This window comes from Miniopterus natalensis, chromosome 13 (genome assembly GCF_054644295.1).
Source record: "Miniopterus natalensis isolate mMinNat1 chromosome 13, mMinNat1.hap1, whole genome shotgun sequence".
NCBI classification, from domain to species: Eukaryota; Metazoa; Chordata; class Mammalia; order Chiroptera; family Miniopteridae; genus Miniopterus; species Miniopterus natalensis.
The window spans coordinates 2327089-2354693 of NC_142093.1; the positions used below are offsets into that span (position 1 = coordinate 2327089).

Below are 27605 nucleotides of genomic sequence, written 5' to 3' on the forward strand. Positions count from 1 at the left end.
GAGACTTACATGTATTCAGACCATTAGGTGTGAGACCTTGGTGAGCATTGGCTCCTGAGTGTATATAACTGAGGCCCATTGACATAAAAAACAAATTTTTTGCTCAAAAAAGTTGCACAAGCAGGCTCGTGTGCTTCCTTTATTTCGGTCTCCCCTGAATGACGCCTTTAGGTATTAATGGAGAGAAGGCGCATGGATTAACAAAGTCTTGTAATTCAATTTCTTTTTTAAAAATGTTTTTTTAAATTGATATTAGAGAGAGAGAAAGGTAGAGGAAGGGAGAGAAACATAAATGTGAGAACCAGCAATCGGCTGCCTCCTGCACAGCCCCTACTGGGGACTGAGCCCTCAACCCCAGGCATGTGCCCTGACCGGGAATCAAATGGTGGCGGGGGAGACAGGGGACCTTTTGGTGCAGGGTTCGACGCTTAACCAACTGAGCCACACTGGCCAGGGCTGTAATTCAGTTTCTAAGAATAGGAATGTCTTGTCTTAGCAAGCCTTGAACAGTTTTTTATAATGCACATTTTTGTTCACAGAACATAATCACAGCTGGTACAGGAACTCAGATGGAAAATGTGACTGAGCCAGAGAAGGAGCTGTTAAAATACTTTGTTTAAAAGCATCTGCTTATTGTATGTCATGCAGATGCATTTAATTAAAATACTTTCAACATCTAGTTTGCTGGAAAAATCAGATAGACTACATTTTGCAGGGAAGTGGGGGTTGAAAATGAGGTAGCGTTTCCAGTTAGAGAAGTTAAGCTGTTTGTTTTTACCTGGACTCGTTCGAGGCAGGATGAGCAGGTAACCGGGTCACTCGGGTGTGTGCTCACTCACTCACTCACTCACCCACCTACTCCCTCCCTCCCTCCTTCATTCATTCACATGCTGGCTCCCTCATCAAGCTCATCAAGCAATCCTGTGCTAGTTGCTGAGAATTCTGTAAATATGGGCCTCCCAGGAAACTGTGTGTTAAAAAGAGCCAGCAAACTCTGTTCCTCAAAATGGGCAGGTGGTGCATGTGTGCTCGTTTTTATGAAGCATGGATCTGAAGTTTCCGTTTGGGAAAATTTCTTTTATTATAAACTCATCAATAAAAATCTTTGATTACATTCAGGCCTTCGCATGTCGAGTACCTTAACAGGCCGTTAAGCTAGGATTAAGTTAAAATGCTTGATTTTGGACTATCGAGTGAATGTTAACATCCACAGGCGGAGAGGGCCGTGAGATCCTCGAGTGGAATCCTGGGGTTTCACGGTGCAATGGAACAGACAGAGCCTTTTGTGAGAACACGGTTATGGCTCCTCGCTCAGAGCGCACACAGTTAACACTCGTGGGGGTGAGGGGACATTTGCTTGGTTAGGGGACAGAATCACTAACTGGGTCTCTGGGATGGTGCCACAGTGTAGATGATGCTTAATGACCGTGCCCCGAATGCTTGGCCGGGCGCGCCCATTAGTGTTTGTAGACAGAGCGGGAGACGGCATTGATTGTATTTATTTCCAGGATAACTGGGATGTGTGTTGATAGGAAGGAAAAGGTTTCAGTGGGTCCTTTGTTGGGCCTCATGAAAGAAGGGCGAAGACTTGGTTCTTTCTGCGGAAATGAACTGCTGCTGTGTGTGGTGGCGGGATGGAGCCTGAGTTCATTTGCACGTAGCCAGCGTCCTGCGTGGCGCACAGCCTGGGCTGGGTGTGAGCTTCTACCTGTTGCTGGTGCTGTGGCCTTGGTTACTTTGTAACCACCTCCTGGGTGGTCTGGAGGGTCCAGTGCGAGGCCGCTTGCTACAGGGTGGCGAGAATAACAACATTGTTGCTCAGAGATTCCAGGAGTAATGGAGCTGGGATCCTCCCGAGCTGGAGCTTCTGCCCGGAGGAAGGCTGCTCACGCCTCTAGGGGGGACGTGTTCTAGACCCTTGGGTGACTGGTGTGGAGGCTTGAAGTTGCTGCTGCCGCTCGGGGCTCAGGAGACACCGGGGGTGGGTGGCGAGCGGCCCGCAGGGCCCCTCGGCCTCCTGCCGTGCTCGGTGTGGAGCCTCAGTAAAAACAAACCCTGCGAGATCACTCACGCGTCTATTTTGGGTCGTTTCTTGGAGTGACGACAGTTACCTTTTATAACACACACGTGGTTTCTAAGATGTTTTGCACATGTAAAGATCACCTCGTGTCTTCCTGACGTCTCTGTCGAAAATAGCACCCACCTCACTTCCTGTGTGTTCCTTCAGTCCGAAGACATGTATTGAGCACCTACTGGGTGCTGGTGATACAAAAGTGCCTGGCTCCTGCGCTCCCATCGGCCTGCTGTCTGTCCTCCCAGCAGTCAGCACTGACACGATCAGCTCCCTGCCTGTCTTCCCTGGAACGTGGCTCCACGTGCCACACGCCACACGCCACGAGGACAGAGGCCGTTTTGTTGGCCACCGGCTTCCTGGGGCCAGAACAGTCCTGGGATAGGACCGGTCTCAGTAAATACTTTGTTGTGCTCATTGGGGCCCAGATGCAGGAGAGGTGAGCCCACCTTCGATGGTATAATAAAGCTTTAAACACTAGTGTCCAGGAGGTGGTTCTTTGAGCTGGGTAAGGATGGGAGGGGGCGCGCCCTCGGGTGGGGCGGGTGCTCCCGGGCGCCCGGGTGTGGGGCCTTGGTCCTGCCCCCGATACACTGCTCGACTTTGGGCACCTTCTTACACGCGAGTAAAAAACTGGATGGGATTCTCGGTAAAGTCTCCTCGAACCCATATCCTCCGGACATTTAAAACAGGTGGACTTGACCAAATTTTCACTTGCTCGTAACTTGTCAGTGACCCGCCTAATGTGTGAGATTTTTAATCATTCACGCGTGGGTAGGGTTTCATCTTGGATCCAGCATCTGAACCACCTGCAAATGTCTTCACTCTCCTAACCCTGCCCCTTCCTTGCTCTTCTCTCCTCGGCGGCCATGGTCCTTATCTGCCCACCCGGATCCTTCAGCCCCGGTGGCTCCCCAGCCCAGGGCAGCTTGTCCGGGGGAAGTCGATGCATCGGCCCAGGCCCGCGGGGGTGTGTGCGGGAGACTCATCGGTGATGTTTTTAATTGAGAAGCGGGATCTGCCTGACTGCAGTTGGTCTGTTCCTGAGCCTCAGTGGCACCTGCTGCCTGGCCTGGTGCTGGGCAGGCAGCAGCTGGCAGTTTTGATGGGCTGAACTCTCTGCTCCTCAATTAAAAAGGCCGACATGCCCGTTGCCAGGGAGGTGCCACCTGGGGACGGTTCCAGATCACCGGTGCCCACGGAGTCTCGAACGGTGATGGTCCCCATCGCAGGTGGTCAGTTCAGCTGTGCGCCTGCCCTGGGGTTTCGGCCGCGTGGACCCCGTGCCCGCGAGCGTCTCTGCCGGGATTGCAGGTTTCCGATTTGAGTGCGTCTGTGTGTCTGCTCTGAGGGTGTCTAAGGCAGTGTGACTTGGCGGGAGGGACCTGCATGGGCATTGGCATTTGTGTCCCGGGGTTCAGACCCCACCCTTGCTGCCGTCTGGCTGGTGCCTCCAGCCTTCCGGGCTTGCTCAGGTCCGCAGCACCCTCCTGAGATGCGGAGACGGCACAGTCATCAGTCAGAGGGAACTGTTGGGAGAGCTCCCGGGCCGGGCCGGGCACAGAGTAGCTGTGTGGTGAGTGGAGCTGTTGCTGTCGCTTTTGCACATGCTCACAGTTCCTGTCGTCGAATGTTCGCTCTACGCTGCGCTGAAGTCACCCATCCAGGAAACTGTCACTCTTTGGCCCTGTCCCCATTCCACACACACACACACACACACACACACACACACACACGCTCTCTCTCTCTCTCTCTCTCTCTCTGATAACCTCTTCGCGATGTGTCCCCTGGCTCTTAAGCTTAATTGTGCTCCACTTATCTGAGGTCAGACTTCTAGTCACCTCCACCATCTGGAACCGATCCCGGCAGCGGAAATCAGCAGAGAGGCCTCGCCCGGCGGCCCTGGAGTCCAGGCCGGCGGTGGGTGAAGCGCTGGCCGACGGCAGGAGGGGCAGCCGGCGGCGGAGAGAAGAGCCCCCCACTGCCACCGTTCCCAGCTCTGCCCGAGCTCAGTGCTGGCGGGGAGCCCGAGGCTGGTCCTCGTGATCACCTGTCACCGAGAACTCTCCCCATCCCCGAATCCAGGCACGGAGTTTGTGTTACGTAATAATACTGCCTTTCGACTTCAGTAATCCCCTCACCTGCATTACCCAGCATCTTAGACTCCTGGACTTTGAGGCCTAAAAGAGACTTTGTTTTGGCTTCCTGTGGACAGACCTCGTGCTCTGAGATGGGGCGGCCCAGGTGGGTTGTCCCGGGGCAGAGAGGTTGTGCCGGGGCCAAGGCCACACAGCCAGTCGATGGGGGAGCCGGGCTGACCCCGGGTGTGTGCCCGGCCCAGGTTTCCTCCCTCTTTACAACCTCTGGGCTTCCTGCCTGTTCTGCTGTTTTGAGGCTTTGGTCTCAAAGCTCCACCCCGAGAGGACCTTAGACGCGGAGTGAACTCGGCATGAACTCGGTCTGTGCAGCGGGCTCTGTGGCTTCGCCCTGCCCTTCAGCCCCTCCCTGTCTGCCCCCCTGTCTCCAGAGGGCACCGCGAGCTCTCCTCGGCAGGAGCTTCCGTCCCTGGGGTGGCTGTGGCGTCAGAGGGGTTCACCCTCTGCTTGAGGCTCACAGCTGGACTTGCCTTGTCCCCAGATGGGAGTGACCGAGGGGACAGCACAAGGCCACGTCCGCCACGACGCTCCTCGGGGAGCCTCAGGAGGGCCCTGTAGGGAGGGCCTTGCCGAGCTCATGATGCAGACGCATCCTGGGAAGGAGGTGACAGGCGGGCGCGTATGGGCCTCAGCGGAGAGAGCAGCCCGAGGGGCGGCACAGGGCACAGAGCGGCTGCCTGTGTGAGGCTGGAGCCCGGGCTGGGGGCCGGGAACCTGCCTGAGAGCTGGACCCTGTGGCACGTGCAGTGTCCTTGATCCCCGGCAGCCCCCCTCTTCGGCAGTGTCCCCGCACGGGCTGAGTTGAATTGGATGGGTTGCCACCTCGAGCAGAGGAGAACAGGACCTCCTTGGGGACACCTCAGGGGACGCCCGGGGCGCCTGGTCCGAGAGGGGGCCCTGGAAACAGACCCCTGGTTTCCTGGGTTTTGTCTGGGGGCTGGTCCCGCACAGGGTCTGTGAAGAGAGCAGGGGACGTAGAGCTGCCCCCTCCGCCCTCGGAGGCTGCGGGCCGCGCCTGGGGGGCACCCGTCGGGGCCAGGTCTGGGCTCACGTCTCTCCCCGTTTTTCTCATTTGGAAAGTTCACTGAACTCTCCTGAGCCTCAGTTTCAGCAGCTGTAAAACGAGGAAGCTAATACCCTGACTGCCTCAGGAGGCTGTTAGGAAGCTGACGGAACGCCCACCATCTCGGGGCAGGAGCCCCGTCGTAACCGGTCTCAGCGTCTGACGTGCCGCCTGGCGCGGAGCGTGCGTCCGGCGTCTGCTGGGCCAGGTGCCCTACCCGCACGGCCTCCACACCGGGAGCCGTCACCAGGACGGCGGCCGATGGCATTCGACCGCAGACGGTGCTGGGTGTGGACCAGAGGAGTACGCGGCGTCGCTGCCCCCCTGTTTCTAGGAGTCCCCGCGTTCGCCCAGCAGCCCAGGCGCCATGGCGGCCGTGGAGACGGCAGACCCCTGGCCCCGGGCGGTGGTCGGGGACCTGGATCCGCAATCACTCGACAAACCCTGGCGTGTGCGGTTTCCCGGTCCCTCGGGGGCCAGAACGGTTCCTAGGGCACCCCGACTGGCCGCCCCTCTCACCAGCTGAGTCCACAGACCCGGTGGGAAGCGGGAGCACCGGAGAGGAGCAGGCCGTGGGCCGTGGCGCTCAGGAACGCGGGTGGTGATCGGCTCAGAGAATCAAACGCTAACTGCTGGGGCTGGAGGGGTCGTGGCGCTTCCATTAAACAACCGCCACGGGCCCTCCGAGGCCAGAGCTCCGCGCTCAGCGTCGCAGCTACAGATGGAAAGGCCGCGGGGCTTCCTGGCAGGGAACTGAAATCAAGTGGGGAAGTCAAAGCTTCCACGGCCGGCTGTGGAGCAAGGCAGGCCGACCGCAGCTTCTCTCAGAGGTGGCATCGCAAGACGCCGGGAGCACGGGGGCGGGAGCACGGAGGAAGTGGCCTTTGGGCGGATCGTGAAGGTTGAGGGTCGTCCTTTGGAGATGCGGTGGGAGCGGGACAGGCACGGCGCAGGTGCACGCGGCCCCCCAGGCAGCGTTGCCCGGCGGCAGTGGCGTGAGCGTTGATGACGGTCAGGGGACGGGCGTCAGGCTGTGGCGGGTGAGTCTGAGTCTGTGAGTGGAGGTGGCCTCGGGTGTTTCACCAAGTCTCTTACTTTACAGAGAAAGGAGCCGAGGTCCCGAGAACTGGACTGACAGTGGGGACGGACACTCGAGGTCCTGAGAACTGGGCCGACAGTGGGGACGGACACTCGACATCCCGAGAACTGGGCCGACAGTGGGGACGGACACTCGAGGTCCCGAGAACTGGGCCGACAGTGGGGACGGACACTCGAGGTCCCGAGAACTGGGCCGACAGTGGGGACGGACACTCGAGGTCCCGAGAACTGGGCCGACAGTGGGGACGGACACTCGACATCCCGAGAACTGGGCCGACAGTGGGGACGGACACTCGAGGTCCTGAGAACTGGGCTGACAGTGGGGACGGACACTCGAGGTCCTGAGAACTGGGCTGACAGTGGGGACGGACACTCGAGGTCCTGAGAACTGGGCTGACAGTGGGGACGGACACTCGATGCCCACCCTTAGATGCTGCATTGGGCACAGTGCCATGCACGGGGCCATTTCTTGGGACTCTCCTCCCAGGGGTGCTGAGAGCCGGGGAGTGTGGCCGGGTGGCTTGCCGCATGGGTGTGTGCACCCAGGAGCGATTGAGAACTCAGAGCAGAACCGCTGACCCCAGTGTCTGGTGCGTGAGTGGGGTGTGTAGGTTTAGTGACCAGGGGGGCCATGTGTATTTTCATTTTTTATTTTAAAATATGCCTTTATTGATTTCAGAGAGAGGAAGGGGGAGGGAAAGAGAGAGAGAGAAATATCAATGATGAGAGTCATTGACTGGCGGCCTCCTGCGCGCCCCCTGCTGGGGATCGAGCCCCCAACCCTGACCTGGAATCGAACCGTGACCTCCTGGTTCCTAGGTCGATGCTCACCCTCTGAGCCGCACCAGCCGGACAGCAGGTGCGTTTTTGCATAACCTCACCTGGCTTTCCTCCGTTCCCCCGAGACTCTGGGACCCCGGGGGAGGAGACGAAGGGAACAGCGGTGGGTGGGGGGAGCAACCTTGAATCCCAGGGACCCTCGGCTCTGCGGTGGAGAACAGAGCGCTTGGCAGGAAGTCGGCGTGGACAGCGGCTGCCTTGGGGCTGATGTAAGAGGAAGGTCAGTGTCACCGAGAGATTAGCAGCTGCCCCTCCGGCCAGGGAGCAGGCAGGAAGGGAGGTCGGAGATGATTAAACAGGACCAGGGGCGGGCCTGGGCGAATGGCGAGGCGGCTTCGGAACAGGAAGCGTGGCCAGCATCTCTTATCTTTCAGTAGCTTTTTTTCCCCCCAAAATTATCAGGTTTCTTTTTTTCAATACGTTTTTATTGGTTTTAGAGAGAGAGGAAGGGAGAGGGAGAGAAACATCCGTCAGCTGCCTCCTGCAGGCCGCCTCCTGGGGACCAAACCCACAGCCTGGGCGTGTGCCCTGAGTGGGAGCTGAACTGGTGACCTCGGTTCATGAGACGACACTCAACCGACTGAGCCGCACTGGCCAGGGCTCATCGAGTTTCTTTCGTCAGTTTTTTTTTTTTTTAATATATCTTTATTGATTTCAGAGAGAGGAAAGGAGAGGGAGAGAGAGAGATAGAAACATCAATGATGAGAGAGTCATTGATCAAGCCCACAACCCGGGCATGTGCCCTGGCCAGGAATCGAACCCTGATCGCCTGGATCCCACCCAGGTCAACGCTCAGCCGCTGAGCCACGCCTGGCTGCCTCATCATTTTTTTGTGACGAGCCAGACTGGCTCCTTGGGGCGAGCTGACTGGTATGCGTGAGGGTGTAGCCAGCAGAACCCGTGCCCTCCAGGGAGCGCTGGGCGGAGAGTCTTCCTCAAGGTCAAGGCAGCGACGAACTCCTGGCACAGACGCTGGCTGGTGCTGTGTTGAGCGGCCGTGGGGCCAGGTGGGGCAGACGGGGGTGATATTGGAGCTGTTAGAGTGTAAGGAAATCAGGAACCAGAGGTCTAGAGAAACTTATTTTAAAGGCCCTTGGGAGGAAATGGAAGAATTTAGGACTTTGTGCAGACAGCGCCTGGGTCCTAGTGCCAGCCCCACACCGGCTAATCTTGACTCTCAGACTTAGTAGTTCACTGCAGACCTGCAGAGGGTCCGAGCTTCCCTCAGCCTCAGCCCCTCTGGAGGGAAACCGTGGTGTTTGATAGTGTACCAAGGATGAAGGAATGATCCCAAGGGCATCTAGAGGCTTGAACATTTTTTGCAAGTTGTTGAGAGAGCACCCATGTGAATCAGCTTGACGTGTAGTCGACATAGTAAACTTAACCAGTTTTAAGTGTGCGATTCAATGAGTTCTGTCAAATGTATCAGTCATGAAACCCCCACTACAGCCATAATATGGGAGTCCCGTCACCCCAGAAAGTCCCCTCGAACCCCTCTGAGGTCCTTGCCCCAGTGCCGGCCCCGGGGAGTCAGCCCCTGCCCCTGGGAGTCACTGATCTGGGCCGTGTCGCTATAGTTTTGCCTGTCAGAGTTTCCTGTACGTGGGATCGCGTGGCCTGCAGCCTTTTGCATCTGGCTTCTCAGCACAGCGCCGTCGAGGTCCACTGTCCACGGCTGCCTGCAGCCTCAGACCACTGCTAGTTCCCGGGCCACGCGGAACGGACAGGCCACAATGTGTGTCAGTTCACCCCCTGATGGGCGTCTGGTTCCTTCCAGCGTGGGGTGATTATGAATAAAGCTGTTACGAGTCTTTGTGTAGATAGACGTTTACTTTTTTGTCTTAAGGAAATACCTAGGAGTGGGATTTCTGGGTCATTTGCCGAGTGTGTTTAACTTTATAAGGTGCGGCTACGTCGTGGCCAGACTACAGATGGCGGCCACTTTTCCCCTTGAAAGCCCAGGAATAGCTGTGTAACCTGGACGTGAGCAAATGATGGCAAACCCACGACCCCGACGCCTCTTATCCGCTCCTCTGCCCGGCTCTCCGGGAGGATTCCGAACCCACAGGGCCGGGCGGGCTGCCGTGCTCCCAGGGACCCTCAGGGGCCAGCACAGGGAGGGTGTCGGGGGCCAGGGCAGCCACACGGGGCCAAGGAGGCGGCCGAGCAGCTTTCTGGTGAGGAGTGGAGATCATCCCTGGGAGGTTGGACCAGCACCGCGTGGTTTTAGCTCTGGACCAGGGTGGTGGGAAAGGGCTTAGGGAGCGCAGGGGAGGGGGTTGAGGGGTTTCCCCCAGCATTGGAGAGGGCGGTGGCAGGAGTCCAGTGGGTGCCCCTCCTGGCCCTGGACGCCAGGTCATTAGCAAACGGGTGAGGAGCCGGTTCCAGAAGCTTCTCTCTCTGTCTGCTGGCGCTCTCCTTGCCTTTAGTTAGTTCAAAGCCAAATAAACAGCCTCAGGGCAAGTCACTTGAACTCTGAGCCAGTCGTCTCTCCTTTGAAGTGGGGGAAGGATGGGATTTCGTAAGCTGCTGTAAACACTGCGTAAGACCACTGGCTAGTGGTGGATGCTAGCGCTGCGGGGAGACGGGGCTGCAGAGGCCTTTCTAGACGGCATATCCCCCGCTGTCCTGGAACTAAAAGGTATTTCAAATGGCGAGGCCTTATCCGAGGAACACAGTAGCTGCGTGGTCAGAGCTGTGGAGATCATCCAGCCCACCCATCACTTTAACAGAGTGGGCGCTGGTGGGGAGGTGGAGGTTGGGGGGTAAACAGAGCTTGGACCTCGATGGACAGACACGCATGCAGGAGGTGGGTCCCCTGCAGGTCTGAGTGGGGCGGGCCTGCGTAGAGGCTTCGCTTTATAACTGGGCTTTGCACCCCCAGGAGTCCACAGGGCAGGGGAGGAGGGGACAGGCCGCCACCAGGTGCTCACGGCTCCCCTTGCCCTTAGAGCTGGGGTCCCACTCTCTCCTCCATGTAACCCTAAGTGGTAAAGCTGGGAGGGGATGAGCGATCACCCTCCGTCAAGCTGGCCCAGAGCACCCTGCTCTGCCACTTGCCGTGTGGCCCTGCCTTTGCCCGAGTCACCCCTTTGGAGAGTCAGAGAAAGAATTTAAATGTTGATGGGGGAAAAAACACACAAACTTATCAGTGAAAATGAAAGGCTGCCTAAGAAAAAATGTTATTTTTTCTTAGAGTTTTCTCATCACAACCATTATAGACCTGAAACTATGTATTCTAATGAGCACCAGTGTTTCTGAACAGCCGCCTTACTTGACACAATGTAGCTCACGCCCCTCTGAGAGCCAGAGAACGCTAATGGTGGCTGCCAGTTAGTGTCGACGGCGTGCCCGAAACTATGGGGCGGTCTTGTCCCATGAAGCAGGCGTCGGTCCTCATTTATAGATGAAGAGACCAAAGTCAGTCAGTGACGTGACTGTCCCAGGCCACACGGCTGGCACGTGGAGCCCGGACGAATCCACGCCCGTGTGATGGATTCTGGCCCAGGGCCTTTGGACCGCCGCAGTTCTCCCGAACGCCCCAGCGCTGAGGCACCAGGACTAAGGCCCGTCCTATTGGGGTCCTGTTGGTGTCTCCTGTAGGTGACATGTGGGGTAAGAGATGTGGGCGTTAGAAGGGAGCTTGAGGACTTAGAATAATGTTTTTTCCCCATTTCAATGCATGTAGTGCTTAAAGTCCTAGGTCACAATTATGAGAAGTACTTTTTGGAAGAATGCAGAAAACACAAAGGGGGCAGCCGTGGACGGCAGAAAGGCCCCTGTCGAGGGCCAAGGTGGGATGGTAGAGCCACATGCCAAGGGGACGAGGGGTGGGGACAGACCCACAGAGAGGGTGTGAATGACGGTGTCTTCGGCCGACCCCCAGAGCCTCTGGGAGCCGAGTTCTCAGTACCCCGCCTTAGCACTCCACCTTAGTAATCTTCCTTAGTGCTCCACTTAGGACTCTTCGTCGGCCTGGGGGCTCAGAAAGAAAACCGCTGTCTCAGGCCTCTGCTCCCCCGTTTATGTTACTGTCCTGGAGTCCGTGAGGCTTGCCCCTTGTTTCCTGGGGAAATCGGCCTGGCTTGTGAGTCCATTGTCTTCTGGGACCGGGACAGATGTGGAAGGCTGACCTCACTCCCAGCCGAAGGTCACCTTCCCAGCCTCGCCGCAGCTCCCGCACCCCAGGCCTCGCTGGCCCAGCTGGGGGCCCCGCCCTTTCTCCTCCCACTTCCTTCAGGGATGAGGGACACCTTCTGCTCCAAGGTCCCCTGTTTTGTTTGTGGTCACTCCCCTGAGACAGCCCGTTTCCTGCCTTGCGTCCGACCTCAGTCCATCCCGGGGCAGAGCTGGAGTGAGACAGGGTGGGGGCTGTCTGGGCACCCTGGCGGGCGCTCCTGCCCTGCGCCTCCTCCGGGAGAGGGCACCGGGGCACGGACGGTGGGAGGGCCTCTGTGCTGCTGGTGTGTCACTGCCGCCTGGCCAAAATCCACCTCTCCATTTCACCTGCCCCCATCTCCCAGGCACTCCTTCCTCCCTAACCGAAACCAGGATGTGTGGCGTTTTTATAGCACTGGAGTCCCCTGTCATCTGCTTCCATTTCTCTGAAGCGGTCTAGTAAAATCCTGTGCTCGCGGCTGCCGTCTCCAGCGACAGGGCTCAGGGAGCGCAGGTGGCTCTCGGTGCCTCGGACCTCACGAGCCCCGAGCCCCGAGGCTCCTGATGACATGACGCAGCGTCCGCGCCTGCTCTTTCTCCGCCCGCCGCTCTCACGCGGGAAACTTCAGTCGCAGCTGCCGAGAATTGGGCCCGATGGGCGCCCCGTGGTTGGCGGGGTGGTTCTCGTGGGTTGGGCCTTTGGGCTTCTCACCCGTTTCTTCTCAGCAGCATACACGTCCCTAAACATAAACAAGGCCATCTGATTCGGCCTGCTGAAGCAACTTTCATGGCGATGTACCCGTCGTATGTGTACCTTGCAGCTGTGACTTTGGTGTTTGTCCTGGGTGGGTAGTTTGTTCCCGAGGTTGTGCGGCGCTCTCCTGCATGAATGAACACAGGACAGTTCATCACTTACCACCGGCGGCGTTTGGGTTTGTCCCGAGTTCGGCAGTTTGTCTTCCGCCTGAGTGACTGCGGTTTTATTAGACGATCCCTAAGCGGGCCCTTCTCCCGAGCTTAAGGGGGGCAGAAAGGGTTGCAGCTTCGGCCAGAGTTTCTGTGTCGCGACTACAGACCCGGCCGGGATCCAGAGCCAGCGAGGCCAGCGTAGGTGTGGCCGGGCACCCATTAGTTTACACAACAAGCTTCGCAGAGTAACTTTATTTTGTAAACAAGACGGGAGGGCCGCGTCTCAGATGTTTCAGAGGAACGGAAACAACTGTTTCAACCACTTTGAAAGCGTCTCTTTGGGTCCCCAAGCTGTTACGTTTCCAGCCCCGTCCTCATTTATCCCTGGGAGCGGCGCCCCTCGGCGCGGGCCCCGGGCCGCCTGTGCTCTGCGCGCTTTCGCTGGAGGCTGCCCAGGTGGGCCCTTCGCCGGACACTGTGACCCCCCCCCCCCCGAGGGAAAGGGGCCTGGGGGGGGAGGAGCCGCGAGCCTGCTCCCTCCCGGTTCAGACCTGCGCGGTCCAGCCTGGCAGCCGCTGGCCGCAGGTGACTATTTAAGGTTCCGGAGCTGTTTTTATGTAATTGACTTTTTCTAGCACTCGGTCTTAATCATTCGGACTTCTGACCAGGTTCAATCTTAGTTTTCTATAGATACAGGGCATCCCCAAAAATGTGCACACACTGCAACAGCTGATAGCTCAATTTTGAAAACGAAATGTATTGTAATAAACGCCACCTTTATAATTATTCAAAGTGTGCGTATGCTTTTTTGGGGGACACCCTCTATGCCCCATAACAAAGGGTGGGTGTTTTGAGTGGGGAGGTAATTGCTTTCCCCTTTTGCAATTTTAATTAGAAATGACCTCCGCTGTCCGCCTCACCGCGATGTCCAAGCCCTCACAGACCGTAGGGACGCAGCAGTTTCTGTTGAGCCCGTTCCCGAGCTCAGGGAGCAGCACCCCTTTAATGAGGAGGGTGAAGATTCCGTCCTCGGGCGTGTTTTTCCAGGACTTTGTGTAGTAAGTGACCAGGGAGGGTGCGCCCCACAGGGTAATGCAGGAGGAAATCTGTCAGAGCTCACGGAGTTGTAAAGCCTGTTTCATCTGTGACGGCCTGTCTGCACCTCCGGCTCCCGTTTTCCTCGGCACAACTCAGCCCGACCTCTGCGGACAGAAGTGGCTGTGCCGTCCGTGGGGCTGCTGGAGACCTCAGCGCTAAAGCCCGGCTGAGAGGCAGGATGTGTCTCCCGGGCCGCCTGCTGCCCTGCGTGGAGCCCCAGATGGCCTCCCAGCCGTGGGCCCCAGCAGATCCCTCGCCTTCGGGTAGCCTTTCCCTGCACCTGCTTCATCCTGTCGGCCCAGACCCATCCTTCTCCCTGTGGCCTGGACGACCTCCAAGTACGGCTTTCTTCCCCCTGCTAAAAAGCCTTGGGTGGCTGCCCATTGTCCACACTCAGCGGGGACACCGGAGCCCGGATTCGAGCCCCCGCCCGCCTTCCTAGTCTCATGCCATTTACTAAGCTGCTTTCTGAGTCCTGGTCTATGCCAGGCTCTGCTGGGCGCTGGGGACACAGTGATGAACCAGCTCCCCTCAGAGGGGAGCGTTAGGAAAGGTCAAAGGAAACAGTAAAATTAATTTCGTGAATAGCTTATTGAGCCTACGATGTCCAAAATGTCATCACGTTCACGTGCGACACCAGCCACATCTCAGTGCTCAACAGACGTGGGGCTGGTAGGTTCCACGTGGTCTCGAAGCGAGCGGACAGGTAGAGAGGCAGGCGGGTGTCATGCGAAGTCCTGGACTCCGGCTCTGTCTCTTCAGGGGAATGGAGCATCTCCTGTCCACGAGATGCTGGCCGGGCACCCCCTGCGGGGAGTCATCTCGTCTGTGCAGTAGCCCTGTGGTTAGTGTCACTGCCCCAGTTTACAAGCCTGTCTCCCTCCCGGCACAATCAGAGGCGGCCCCGTCGATCTTCTGTGGGGCTTCACTGGTGAGGGGGAATCTCGCCCGTCTCCCTTGTGGCCGTGGAGCTGTAATTAAGCCTCCAGGTTCTGTAAGCCACTGAGCAAACAGTGTCGGGCATCTCCACTCGGGCTTTACAAGAGCCGGACGCTGCGGCTGTGTCGTGGTCGGTCTATCAATATTTGTCGAATATTAAATACATAAGTGTGCCTGTTGAATCGTATGACCTTGCAGAGTAGGTATTGTCACTCCCGCTTTTGGAAGGGAAGCCTGAGGCTTGGCAAGGATGGGGAGCGCGCTTCCAAGCCAACAAGCAAATATGTATCTGGGTCTTTCTGCGTCCGGAGTGCGGTTGCCTTCCGCGGGCCGTGCGTAAGGTGGCTGCTGTGGGTGGAGTGACGGGGCGCCCTGCCTCACCCCGCACCGGCCGCCCTCCTGCCCCCGTCGCGCCCTGTGCCTGGGACGAAGCCCAGACACAGCGGCCAGCCTGGCAGGCTGCACCTCCTGGAGCCCTGCTGGTTCCCGGGAGCACTGAGACTTGGGTATAGTGGAGTCGGGCCAAGGGGCCCGGTTTCCCTGCCGAGGGCTGAGGTCCAGCAGGTGCTGTGCACAGGGGCAGCGTGGGGGGGACGGGGTCAGCGTTTAGGGACGGCCGATCCTCATACCACACTGAGGATTGTCCCACGGAGCAGCCCGAGCGGCCTCCAGGGTGGCTCCCATGTGGCCGCCCTCTGGTCGCCGTGATCTGTGCCCAAGCCCTGTTTTCATGAGCATATTCTCTGTATTTCAGGCTCTGGACGTGGACCGGATGGTTCTGTACAAAATGAAGAAATCCGTGAAAGCGATCAACATCTCGGGCCTGGGTGAGTTCCCACGTTGCCTGGGGTTTCTGTGGGAAGCATTGTATCCCTGGTCCCAATGCCGTGGTGTCCGTCACCGTTAATTAACAACCTACAATCTCCTTTTTCTGGGCATGCGGGTTACAGAGGCGAGTTGGGGTGTTCACGCGTTAGAAGTATTTCTGCTTTGCTCTTTGCCCAATCCTGGTGTGGAATTGTGCCCTGGGTCCCCCAGCCCGCCCCGTGTACACACACACACACACACACACACACACACACTCTCACACTCTCACACTCACACATGGATTCACACTTTCATACATTCACACATGGACACACATGCACACACATGGATTCACACTTTCATACACTCACACGTGGACACACTCACATGGACACACATGCACACACATGGATTCACACTTTCATACACTCACACATGGACACACTCACACGTACACACACACACATGGATTCACACTTTCATACATTCACACATGGACACACTCACATGGACACACATGCACACACATGGATTCACACTTTCATACACACTCACATGGACACACACACACGCACCCTGGCTCTATGGGCTGGACCGAAAGGCCTCAGTATGTCCCCCCTGCGTACAAAGCAGTAGTGTCTTACACAAAGCAAATCTATTATGTTGGCTCTCGCTTTTCAAAAAGATGACGAGGAACCAAGCTAGAGGTATTTTCTGGAACGACTATGTACAGTTCTCCTGAAGTAGTTATCATAGCGATTCGTTGAGGAACTGTTGCTACCATGATTTTTCCTATTCTCAGGAGACTGCCATCTGACCTCTTTAAAAAGCCCAGTTCATGTTTGTTCTAAAACTTTCATTAGTCTAAAATTTCCTGAGCTTTGCCTCAGCCCAAAGGTGTTTTTCCCACACCGCGAAGTTAAAGCTAATATTTTTTCAGTTGTGTTTGACATCTCACTGGGTGGAAACATTCATCTATCAAGAAGGAAGCAACCAGAGGCTTTCATTTTCACTTCTCGTGGGGCTGTTTTAAAGACACACGGAGCTATTCTTGCTGAGAGCGGGCTCTCTCTTCTTCACTCTCCATCCGAATGTCCTAGAGAAATTGTCACATCTGTGAAATGAAACATACGAAGAAAGAAACCCTAATGTCCCCTCAAACCCTCCCCATCTCCTACCGACAGAAGAAAATGAGAATCAGCTTCGTATGTGTTTCTCCCGGTTATTTGCAATGCTAATTAGAACATGGCTATTTAATGCAGAGCTTAAAATTAATACAGAGAATTTTCCTACTACAGGAATCATATACAGTTGACCCTGAACAACATGGGTTTGGACTTCAGGGGTCCACATATATGCAGATATTTTTCAATAAATATACAGCCTGCTGTCTGTATCTCCAGCTTTCACATCCTCGGATTCAACCAACCTTGGATCAAAGACAGGATTTTCTATCTGTAGTTGGGAATCCCTGGATGTGTAGGGCCGGCTGAATGCGTTGTTCTACGTCATTTCATACGAGGGACTTGAGCATCCACTGGGGGCCTGGAACAAACCCCCCGCTGACACTGAGGGACTGTAGTTAAGTGTTTAGGGAGTCAAAAGTTATATGTGGATTTTCGACTGCACCGGGGGCTGGTGCCGTTAACTCCTGCCTTGTTCAAGGGTCATCTGTAATTAGGGTAGAGCAGGTCCAAAGAAACAGGTGCAATCGTTTAGGAAGCGAAGTTGCATTGTGCATTACGAAGGTACATCTGGTGTGGTTTCCTACCTGTTAACATGAGAAAATAGGTTAAGTCCTAATAATCCTCAGTGCTGGGCAAGAAGCCGTGAGGCTGGCACCCTGCTGCTTTGCGTAGCATCGAAAGCTGGCACCCAGAGCTCTGGCAAAGCCCTTTTGCAGGGCACATCAAGAAAAATAAACATCTTTGTACAGGAGGATGCTCAGAGCCGCTCATTGCGTTGTTGCCGATCACAGTGAGAACGGAAATCCTCCTGTAACTGAATTAGGGCAGAGCTACGTGTTGGAATCGCGGCAACACCGGGGAGAATGCCCGTGATGAAATCTTCAGGCGGAACAATGCAGGACTGAAGATGCGTGTACATCGTGTCTGTGATTAAAAAGAGAATCGGAGCTTTAACACAGGTCGAAGACGAGAAAGTTCATCTGTGTTGATGTTTATAAACTTGAGAATGGAATATTTCTTATAGGCCAGGCATGTGCTCAGTAAATACAGTGGGACCTCGGTTCCTGAACTTAATTCATTCCGGAAGGCTGTTCAAAAACAGAATCTTTTTTTTCCCCCCATTAGAAATAATGTAACTTGACTGAATCCGTTCCAGACCCCCGAACGATTCCGTTTTAACCTTCCCTATATACAGCACATGCCTAATGCACTGTTTATAAATAAGCACTTTAGAAACAAAAAGGACATGAAATGTAAATGAAAATTTAACAAAAAGGGAATGTACAGTGAAAGGTGAAAATTTAATAATAATCAGCAACAAAAGCAAAGAAAAAAACGAAAATATTCACGGCACAATTTCCTGAGATGTTAACAACGCGAGGTTGGGCGGTGAACTGACTCCCACTCGCGAATCCTCTCCTTTGTCGCCTGAGAGACACGTGACTGGACAGACAGGTATCAGCACGAAAAGGTTGTCGGGCTGAGAAGCGGGTTGTTGAAGATGGGAGATGTTCGGGAACCTCGGCTTGACTGCACTTTGCATAAACTTAATCTCACGGCAGCTCTGGGCTAGGTGCTGTCGGTAACCCCGTTCATGGACGTCCCTGAGGCAGTGGTCACTTCCCCGGGGTTGTGTACCCAGCAGGTAGAGGAGCTGAGATGGGAAACCAGGGGCGCCCCACAGCGTCCACCTGGACCGCCTGCCCGGCCGGGCGTGGCTGAGGGTGCCGTGCGCAGTGGAGGGAAGCCGAGCGGTACTGCTGCGGGGCCGCCCCGGGTGTCATCCGGCTGAGCCCTGGCGCGTCTCACGAGAAGACTCTGGGTTGTTCCGGTGGATCCCAGGTGCAGTAGGAGTCTGAACGTGATGGCTGTGCTCACGGGTGAGCCCCAGGTCACCTCAGGGAAGTAGCTGTGTTTCACAGGAAGGTGGTGGTCCCATCGTTGACATGGAAGAGCAGCCTCGTTGGAGGAACCTCAGCGGGGGAACTGAAAGCCCCGTAGGTGGGCCCTGGAGGAGCAGGGCCGCCTTAGCTCGGGCAGGGTGGGGAAAGGGATTCCTGGAGGCAGCTTGCTCTGGGATGCGGAACTGAGACGTGTCCTCGGTTCCTCTCTGGAGGGTTGTTTCAGGAGAACAGGTTTTGACTGAAAGATGAGGGAGAAGTTGGCTGGTGAGCTGGTCGTTGGAAGGGTTCCGGTAGGGCCGGCGGCCTGTCTGTCTCTAAGGAAGCTGGGGGCGGGGGGCACTCGAGATGTGGTTCTGAGATTCTGGTTATCTCTCCTGCTGGTGAGTAACGATCGGAATTCAGATGGGTGACTCGGTGACTCGCAAATCCCTTCAGCGGTGATCGACCTCTGAGTCATGGGAGGATGCTGGGCTGAAGGGACGCAGAGATTGGTGACGGTAGGATTGGTGACCTGCAGTCCCAAGTATTAACATGAGTCATTTTTAGGGTCATCATATTGTTTGGTAGGGAATTTAAGCTCCTCTAGGCTAGGGGCTCTTTCAGCTGGTGTGCTGGGTCTGTGGACACACCCAGGGGAGTCTCTGTGCACCCCCAAAAATGCATGAAAAATTACGTAAAGGTACCTTTTCCTGAAGAGATCGTCCAAAACATTGTTCTGATTTTTATTGGTGTCTGTGACAACCAGACGATTAAAGAACCCACAGATCGAGCCAAAACCCATGTTTTACAGGCATGGATACTGTCCCAGAGTTGGGTGTCTGCCCTGCTTACTGTGAAACATTGGCTGAACTGTTCAGCAGATGTCACCAAACCTGTTTTCTCATCTGTAAAATCCCGCAGAGGTGTCGTAAAGATGCAGCAGCGTGCATGTGTGCGTGTGCATGTGTGTGCAGGTGTGCGTGCATGTGTGTGCAGGTGTGTGTGTGTGTACAAGCGTGCATGTACAAAATCTCCCCTCCGGGAATGGTGGCTATTACTGTGAGGCTTTGGAGACATTGATTTTCCAGGGGCTCCCGTCCCTGAGGAATGCAGACCTGGGCACCTCAGCACGCCCAGTCTCGTGGGCTGTGCTCCCTGGGAGGTGGGGGTGGGGGTCTGCTGAGCATCTGTGAGTAAAGAGAATTGAAGCCCTCAGGTCTGAGGAGGTAAAAACAGAGCGAAATGGGTGAAAGCAGTCTGCAGTGACCCGATGCCCATCCTATAATGCAGCCGATCAAATCGCTTTGGCAGCAAAGGGCACCGACGTGACTGGGTGTAACGTGTCTAACAGCCGGGAGCCCACACTCAGCGGCGCTGGCTCCCCTCCCTGCGTTGCATGTGGACAGGTGGGGAGTCTGGGCTAGCGGAGGGCCCGGCGGTTCTGCCCCGTGGGCTCTGCCCCCTTCGCCCGGAGGCGGACGCCCGGGTGAGGCAGGCGGTGCGCTCAGGGTTAGACTCAGCCTCTGCTGGACTCCGAAGGGCGCCCGCGCGAGCTCCTCTCCCAGGCCTTTCCTTCGCCCGGCGCCGTGTCCGCGGCGTGCTGTGCTCCGGCGCCCGGACTGCATTCCCGGTGGGCTCATTCATGCTCAGCCCCGTCTTGCTGAATTATGTTGGCAGCTACCAGTCTCATGTAGAGGTGCTGGGCTTAACTTATTCGCCCAGATTTCCAGCTGCCACTTTTTTGTCGTTAATGTACGGTAAGAATATGGGGTGATCACAGAGAAACGTTTCCGTAGCCTTTAGTCACCTTGACCTGTTGACTCCGTTGCCGGCTGCCCGGGCTGGACACAGCCGGCCTAGAGACATTCCCGTGGTAACGCCCGTAGGACTGATGGTTTCCATGAGGTCAAGGGGTCGGCCCAGGAGAGACTTAACGGAAATGAGGTTTGAATGAAGTTTGGGAAGCAGAAAGGAACGCAGTGTGTTGGGAAAAGCGCAGGAAATGGCAGGTTACAAAGCCAAGCAGTGTGGCCAGGAGCAGGGGGCTGCAGGGTCCTAGTCAGGGCGATGCTGAGACTGAGGCCGGACGGCCATCAGCTGCCTTTCTCCCTGGTGATGGCACTTGGTGTCTGTTGCTAGTGTGTGTGCTGGGCTGGAGGATTGTAACACGTTCGTGTCAGCCCAGAGCGGAGATGGTGACGATGGGATGAGCAAATGAGGAACCAGTTCCCGGTGTGGTTGGAGGCCCGTTGGAGGACTGGGCGTCAGGACACATGAGTTCACGTCCCAGTTCTTCTGCAAACCAGCTGTGAACTTGGGCAGGTCAGCACCTTCTCTGAGCTTCGGTTTCCTTGTCTACAAAGAGAGGATTCTGGACCGGGTCCTGTTCCAGCTGAAAAGACCCAGTCGTGGGCATGGTGGCCCTGACGAGGGTGGGACGTGAGGCCTGTGCTGCCCGGGGATGGTTTTGAGAGTCAGGAGCCGGAGGCAGGCAGGGCTGTCTAACCAAGACAGTGTTCAGGGCTCCGAATGCCCGGGACTCCTTGTTCCCCTGGGGTTGGTACCTCCCTGTTCCTGCTGCTTCTCTGGAGATTCCTACCGGACCTTGGAGCCCCAGCTCAGTATCTCTGAGTCCTCAGCACCCAGCACACTGCCTGGCAACTCTGCAGGCCGGCGATGCACGATCCATACACCCTGCCCTGGACATTGACCGCACACGTCCCTGTGTCCCGGCAGTGCAGCCACACCCTGGTGCGGGCCTGGAAGCCATGCGTGACGTGCTTGAGGTGGACGCGAAGGCGGTTGACTGGCTGTGGGTTCCCTCCCGTCCTCTGGCCGCGCTGGGCCGGTGGCCTGCTTCCCTGCTGTGCTGTGGCCTGTTGAGTAAGGAGTGAAGGGACCACCTCTTGTTCATTTTAGCTTCAGCTACACGCACTGGGCCTTCTCCTTGATATCAGCATTTCAAATAATCAAATAAACTAAAGAGCACACAAGACCCAGCCCCTTACCTCTCAACTCAGTACGCACACGTGCGCGTTGGCCCCCTGCTAGGTTTTTCTGTGAGGGTCTCATTTCGTCCCTTTGAATGGATTGGTGGAAAGCACGACCTTGTGCAGGGAGGTGGGTCATGGGAAGGCTGCTGGGCTACGCTTGGGAAGAAATAGGGTCTTACCTATGGCCGAGGTGCCTCAGATTCCCATTTCCCTGAGTCCCTCCCACCTCAAAGCGTCTTGGGTCTGGATCTTTAATAAGAAGCAGATTAAAGATATATTTGAACAGGGGGAGGTGGAGGAGTGAGCTCTTTTTAGAAGAACAGCTTTCACCATCCTGTAAATAAAAGCTGATAGCCCTAGTTTGGGTTCTTTCCAGAAACTTGATTCCCAAGCTACTTATTTTAGGTTCTTATTTTAAATTTGTTTTTGGCAAAAGAAAAATAAAGACACTCGACTGCTTTCTGTTCTGTAGGAGGCAAAGCTCAGACCCGGGAGCCGGCGGTCAGGCAGTTAATGTGCACCGATGGGGGGTTGCCGTTGTCACAGTGTGCTCCGTGCCGGGCTTACGGGAAGGCCCGCCGGACACGGGCTGTGGTCTTCATCAAGAAGCTTCACATTGGTGTGCGGGAAGAGAAATCTGTGTTAAAAACCTCAACTAGATCTACATGAAGAGTTTCCACTCACCTAAGCTGGGACAGCTTGAGCGTCGGAAGAGGATCGCAGTGGATGAACACACTTTAAATATAAATACGTGAGATCATCCTGATCCAGGAGATGTGGTGATGAGATCGTCACGTTACACGAGATGATGATGGTGACCGTGACAAGCCAAGAAGCCTCCTTGATCGCCATGGGGATTGCTGGGATCAACACATTATTTTAGAGATTTATAAGAGAAAGAATTTAAAAAAAAAAAATACCCATAACCTACATCAGTTGAGAAGCCCAGAAGGAGGGACAATAGAAGTTCGCTCGTACCTGGTGCAGGGGCCTGAGGCCCTGGCGTGTCTCTCCTCTGTGCCAGGTTCCTCTCTCCCACAGGTGCTCAGGGGTTGGGCTGCTGCTGCGTCGTGGTCAGAGGATGGATTTGGCCCATCCCCACCTCTTACCCACTGTGTGATCTTGGAAACACCATATAACCCAACTGAGCTCCACTGTATTCCAAAGATAGTAGGGATGCACCAGGCATACCGCATGTGGTTATCAGGTACATTGAACGTCAGGCTTAAAGGCCACCTCGTAGGCACTAAAAGCGAATTCCCCGCCCCGCCCTGTGGGGTTGGTTCCCTTAGAGCAGCCGTGAGGGTCCAGGCACCGGTTTGAGGGGCTCCACGTGGCTCCCACGGCAACAGCAGCCTCTGCACACGTGTTGCTCTCCCCCCAGTGGGGTGACATCACCAGACGTCTGCTTGCGGCTGTTGCTCCCGTCTGAAACCACGCTGGAATTGCCCGCATCGTGGCCACCGGTTTTGAAATAGTGAAATAGCATGTGGTTGGCAAGGCACTGCCCCCCATGGTTGACCACAGGCTCTAGATTTAGAAGGAGAGTGGAATGGAAGAGAGAACCGATCTGTCTCTGGAGCGGAACTTTTACAGTCCCAAGCTCAGGTCCCTTGGTTTGGGCAAGGCGAGCTATTTTTAGGGATGAGCCACAGGCCCGTGTAGCAGGAGAATGGGCTCCGGGTCAGACAGCCCCGGGTTGGACCCGGCTCGGCCCCACTCTGGCTCTGTTTCCAGCTTATACTATGTGAGTTCTTTGAGCCCCGGTTTCCTTTCGGCGTTATGGGACATGCTACACATCGTAGAAAGCTGCTGTGAAGTGTGGAAAACTGGTCAACACAAGTGATGTCTGTGCTGTGTGAATTATCGGTGCTGTCGGGTGTGGCTGAGTGTGGCTGAGCTATGGTCCCTACTCTGTTTCTGGTTTTTTGTTGTTTTTGTTTTAATTTTTTATTGATTTTAGAGAGAGGAAGGGAGATGGAGAGAGAGAAACATCAATTGGCTGCCTCCTGCACGCCCCCTGCTGGGGATCGAGCCCACAACCCTGGCATGTGCCCTGGCTGGGAATCGAGTCGGCGACTTCTTGGTGCACAGGGTGGTGCTCCACCGACTGAGCCACACCAGCCAGGGCCCGTCCTCTGTTTCTTTGACCTGTACCTTAACCCTGTGAGTCTCTCATGGCAGGTCCTTTGCCCTCGTGTGGCTAAGATGTAGCCCAAGGGAGCGTGAATGACTTAACGAAGGCCATACTTGTTCCCCAGGCGTGGGACTGGAACCCCGATCCCCCGAGGGCTCTCCTGCTCTGCCCACAGCCTCCATGTGTGTTTCTGCTCGTTTGCTGCGTGTAGTCTTAGAAACGCATTTAATTTGTGCAGATCTCTCAGACCCTTTTTAGGAATGTCAAGAAATAAACATAGACAGTCAAGGAAGTGAATTTTCTCTTGTGTGTGTTAGATCCATGTAGGGATCTCCTAAGACATTTAAATGCCACTGGAGGTCAAGGGCAGGTGCCTCCCTGGTAGGATGGGTGGGCACCTTGTTCGTGGGTCCTAGGCGCCTGGCTCCAGGGCAAGGGTTCCCCTGCCCCTGTACAAACAAACGGTCCTGCGTAGAAAGGAGACGTCATGCTGTGTGGCTTTGGACCAGAGTCTAGAGTTTCACACTGGACACGAGCCCCCGCCTCCTGCGGAGTGGACTTGACAGGTGACACCTGCCGTGATGTGGGCCAAGGAGGAGTCCTAGGGGATGTGGAAGGCGTCGGGTCGCCTTGGGGGGTCTCACCCAATGAGCTGCAGACTGTGGGGCTCCTGGAGGCGCTTTCCCGATTGTGCTTTGGGGGACCTGCGGCCGGCACCGCGGGGTGTTGTTGCAGCAGCAAAGCTATTCCTGCTCCCGGTGCATCTCGACTTTTCTCAGATTTTTATTCTGCTCACGTGTTCGATTGTATCCGCAGCTGAGGAGGTGGGGAGGGGCTGCCCGGTGGGGGGGCTGGCGAGGCCCCGCACTAACGGCGCGTCTCCCGCCTTCCAGCCCACGTGGAGAGCGAGGAGCAGTACACGCAAGCCCTGGAGAAGTTTGGCGGGAACTGCGTGTGCAGAGACGACCCGGACCTGGGGAGCGCGTTCCTCAAGTTCTCAGTGTTCACCAAGGAGCTGACGGCGCTTTTCAAAAACCTGGTGAGTGTCCTCCTGCGTCCGCTGCGGCCCTCGGGCAGCGGGTGAGACCCTGCAGTCACCGTAGGTCAGGGGTGGGGGCCTTTTTTCTGCCGAGGGCCACTTGGATATTTATAACATCATTCACGGGCCATAGGAATTTATCAGCTTAAAAATTGGCTGTGAACAAAGCTCCTAGATTTGGTGAAGTTTGAGTCCTGCCTGCGGTTGCCTGTGGCAGGGTCAGACCAAGTGATTTTGAGGGCTGTGCACGGCCCGTGGGCCCGACGGTCCCTACCCCTCTGTGGGTGGCGAGGGAGCACAGAGAGGCTAATTAGGGCTTGTTGGATAAACTAGGAATGAATGTCATAGCTCATGGGGTCCCGAAAGGAATTATATATTCTGTACGCATTAGGTCACTTTGGAATACATTTTAGAATTGTAAGATTCAACAAGGCTTTCTGCATTCCATTTGGCGTGTTAAACATGCTCAGCTGTGAGATAAAATGAATAAACGCATCCATCTTTCTAAGGGCCTCTGACTTCAGTCTCTAATTGTTTTTAAACTCTGTGGAATTGGCTGTTTCTGGTAATTGCAGTTGGCATTTCAACTTATAATATTTAATAAACATGTTTCAGATCCGTCTTACCCAGCAACCTAACCTCTAATCAAAACACAGAAATTGTCATGAATATTTAAAGGCCTTTTCTTTTCTCAAATGTGGAACCTGAGTCTGACTGTTAAGCAGGTGGAAGTAGGGGGCTGTGCTCCTTGCCCACGGGGGGCGCCGGGGAACCGGGGTGGACGGAGCTCCTCCTTGCGCCTGGCAGCCCCGGGCCGCCCTGGGCCTCGTGGTGGAAACGGAATCTGAAGAAGTGGGCAGCCTGCGAGGGCGTTTGTGGCCGCCGGGCGGGGGTTTCTCTCACGAGGGGAATGTCCACAGGGATGGTCCCGGCGTCTCTTTCCTGTTTTTCTCCCCCAGCTTCTCCCAAAGGTCACGGGCGACCAGACCAGGTCAAGGACCCAACAATGCTTTCTATGTAGGTCGCAAACAACGGAGCCTTTTTCATTCCTCTTGTCAGCAAGTTCATAACAAGTGAAAAAATAGGTCCTTGTCCTGGGAATGGTGATGGTGGCGGGTTTGTAAGTCTGGCCTCAGCGGGGCGGACACGAGTTAATAACAGGAAAGGGGGTGGGGACCAGGCTCTCGGTCTGTCTCCCTGTCTCCACTTGTAAAATATCCCAGTTGGAAATGGTAAAAATAAAAAGCCGTTGCTGTGCTTACGTTTTCCACTTGGCTTCATCCCACATCTCTCGGGGCTCTTACCAAGTCCGTCGCCTGTTTATTACGGCCCCACACGGGCCGACGGCAGGCCCACTGAGCACACAGCCGGCCCCTTCCAGCCCCGCTCCCCGGGCACGGGCGGGCGGGCTTGTTTGGGTCTCAGCCCCGAGTCAGGTGGGAGCCTTTTACTTTTCATTCCTTTTAACTGGAGAAACCAAATGGCCCCAGGAAGGTGCTGACGTGGGGGGTCGGCCAGTGAGGGACTCAGCCTCACCTCCCCGCCCCCCTGCGCTCGCTGAGCTCCAGCCAGCTCCTCGGCGTCTGGCTCCTGACTATGAATGAGCAGCCTCCAGAGTAAGAGAGACCAAAATAAACACAGCAGGGGAGCAGAGGCAAGGAACAGGCAGGAGAAAACTCTAAAGAGGCCGTGTTCCCGTCCTCAGAGAAGCCGGCACACAGCAGCCAGCCCCAAGAAGCGGGGAGGGGAGGCCTGGGAAGGCCCGGCAGGCGGCCCGGTCTGTGCCCCACCCCAAGCACTGTCTTCATCCAGGGGATCCCCACTGGGGTCTTGTCAGCTGTAAAATGGAGACGACAGCATTGTACCTGGTTTTGTGTGTAGAATAGGGCCAATGCTTCTGCACGTGGTAGCTTCTTGAATCCTGTAGCAATCCCATAGGTGAGCCAGTGTCGCCCCCACTTTATAGATCCGGTAACTGAGGCTTGGGTGGCTTAAAGAGCTAACCTGTCTCCCCGGGGCGCTGGGAGCCCTCGCCAGCCTTCGGCCGTGTGCCTGCAGGTAGAGAAGGGTCCCCAGTGGAATCCTGAATGAACGGCCTGGTACAGAGTTACCAAGGTGAGCAGCTGCGCAGTCAGACAGAAGCAGCCCTTTCTTTTCTTGGTTTTCTGCAAAACTGACCGCGGGGCCGGGCCTGGCTGTAGGTGCCCACCGCCCCGCGGCTCTGCCCCTGGGGCACGCGGAAGTCCCTGCGGTGCAGCGAGTCCCAGGTGCCACCGCGCAGCGAGCGCCCCCTGCAGGGAGCACCGGGCTGGGCGCGGGCGTGCCCTGGTGTCTGCTCTTCCCTTCAGCCATCTCTCCGCGTCCTTAGCTATCAAGGGGCAGAGTGGGGAGGCCGGTCCAGGTCTTAACTCTCCTGCTCGCTCTTCCTACTGTGGTATTTAAACCCCTTGCGGGGAAAAGACTGAACCGAAGGGGAGGAGACGCGGGGAAAGTGCAGCACAGGGGGGATGCAGACCGGGCCCCTGCCGCTCTGACCACGAGGCGGCCCGGGCCTGGGCTTCCTTAGGGCAGGGCGGGCAAACCATGCCCACTCGCGGGGCCGCTGGCAAGGTGAAAGGAGCACCCCGCCCGCAGGTGACACGTTGCGATGTGCCGACTTATTAACGACCGGGCGACCTTCCCTTTTAAGTCCCCGCGCATTACTTCAGTTTCAGCTTTTACTTTATGGAGTTAGGGCTGTTGATCCTATTTCCTGGCAAAGATCGGAGACAGAGGGACAGGCAGACAGACAGAGACAGAGAGACGGTCGTTGGAAGGCCAAGCGGCCGCCTCTACCAAGCTGTTGCTGAGAGTGAGCTGCTGACGGGAGGAGTCTCCTTTTTTGGCATTTTGCATATACCGTTCTCCTATTTTTGGGCACGTCTCTCTCCTATCTCTTATTTTTAAAGCCTCGCTTTTGCTTTTCCCCGGGCGTTTAGACCTTTCGGTTCTGCGTGGCTAAGATTCTCGATCCTGCCTCTTGTCCAGATAGGGCAATAATGGCCCCCTGCCTGCTCTGGGGGGTGAAAGAATGCTCATGAACCGCCTCCAAAGAAAGGCCAACTTCGTGTGAAGTGAGACTTTGTTCCTCGTGGGTGAGATTCTCACCTTTTTGAGAAAGTCTGTGGATTTTCCCTGCAGCTACGCAGGATGAAGGAGGGAGCCTGCAGCTCTGGAGCTGTAACGTG

General features: G+C 56.0%; 1 protein-coding gene across 2 annotated transcripts in view; it reads left to right on the plus strand.

The window, feature by feature from the left end:
* Window positions 1-27605, plus strand: part of ASAP2 (ArfGAP with SH3 domain, ankyrin repeat and PH domain 2) — a 101888-nt gene that overhangs the window by 24927 nt on the left and 49356 nt on the right. For both annotated transcript variants that reach the window (XM_087823324.1, XM_087823325.1), the window contains exons 2-3: window positions 15087-15159; window positions 24233-24378. In XM_087823324.1, coding sequence (XP_087679450.1) covers window positions 15087-15159; window positions 24233-24378 — 219 coding nt within the window. The remainder of the gene's footprint in view (window positions 1-15086; window positions 15160-24232; window positions 24379-27605) is intronic.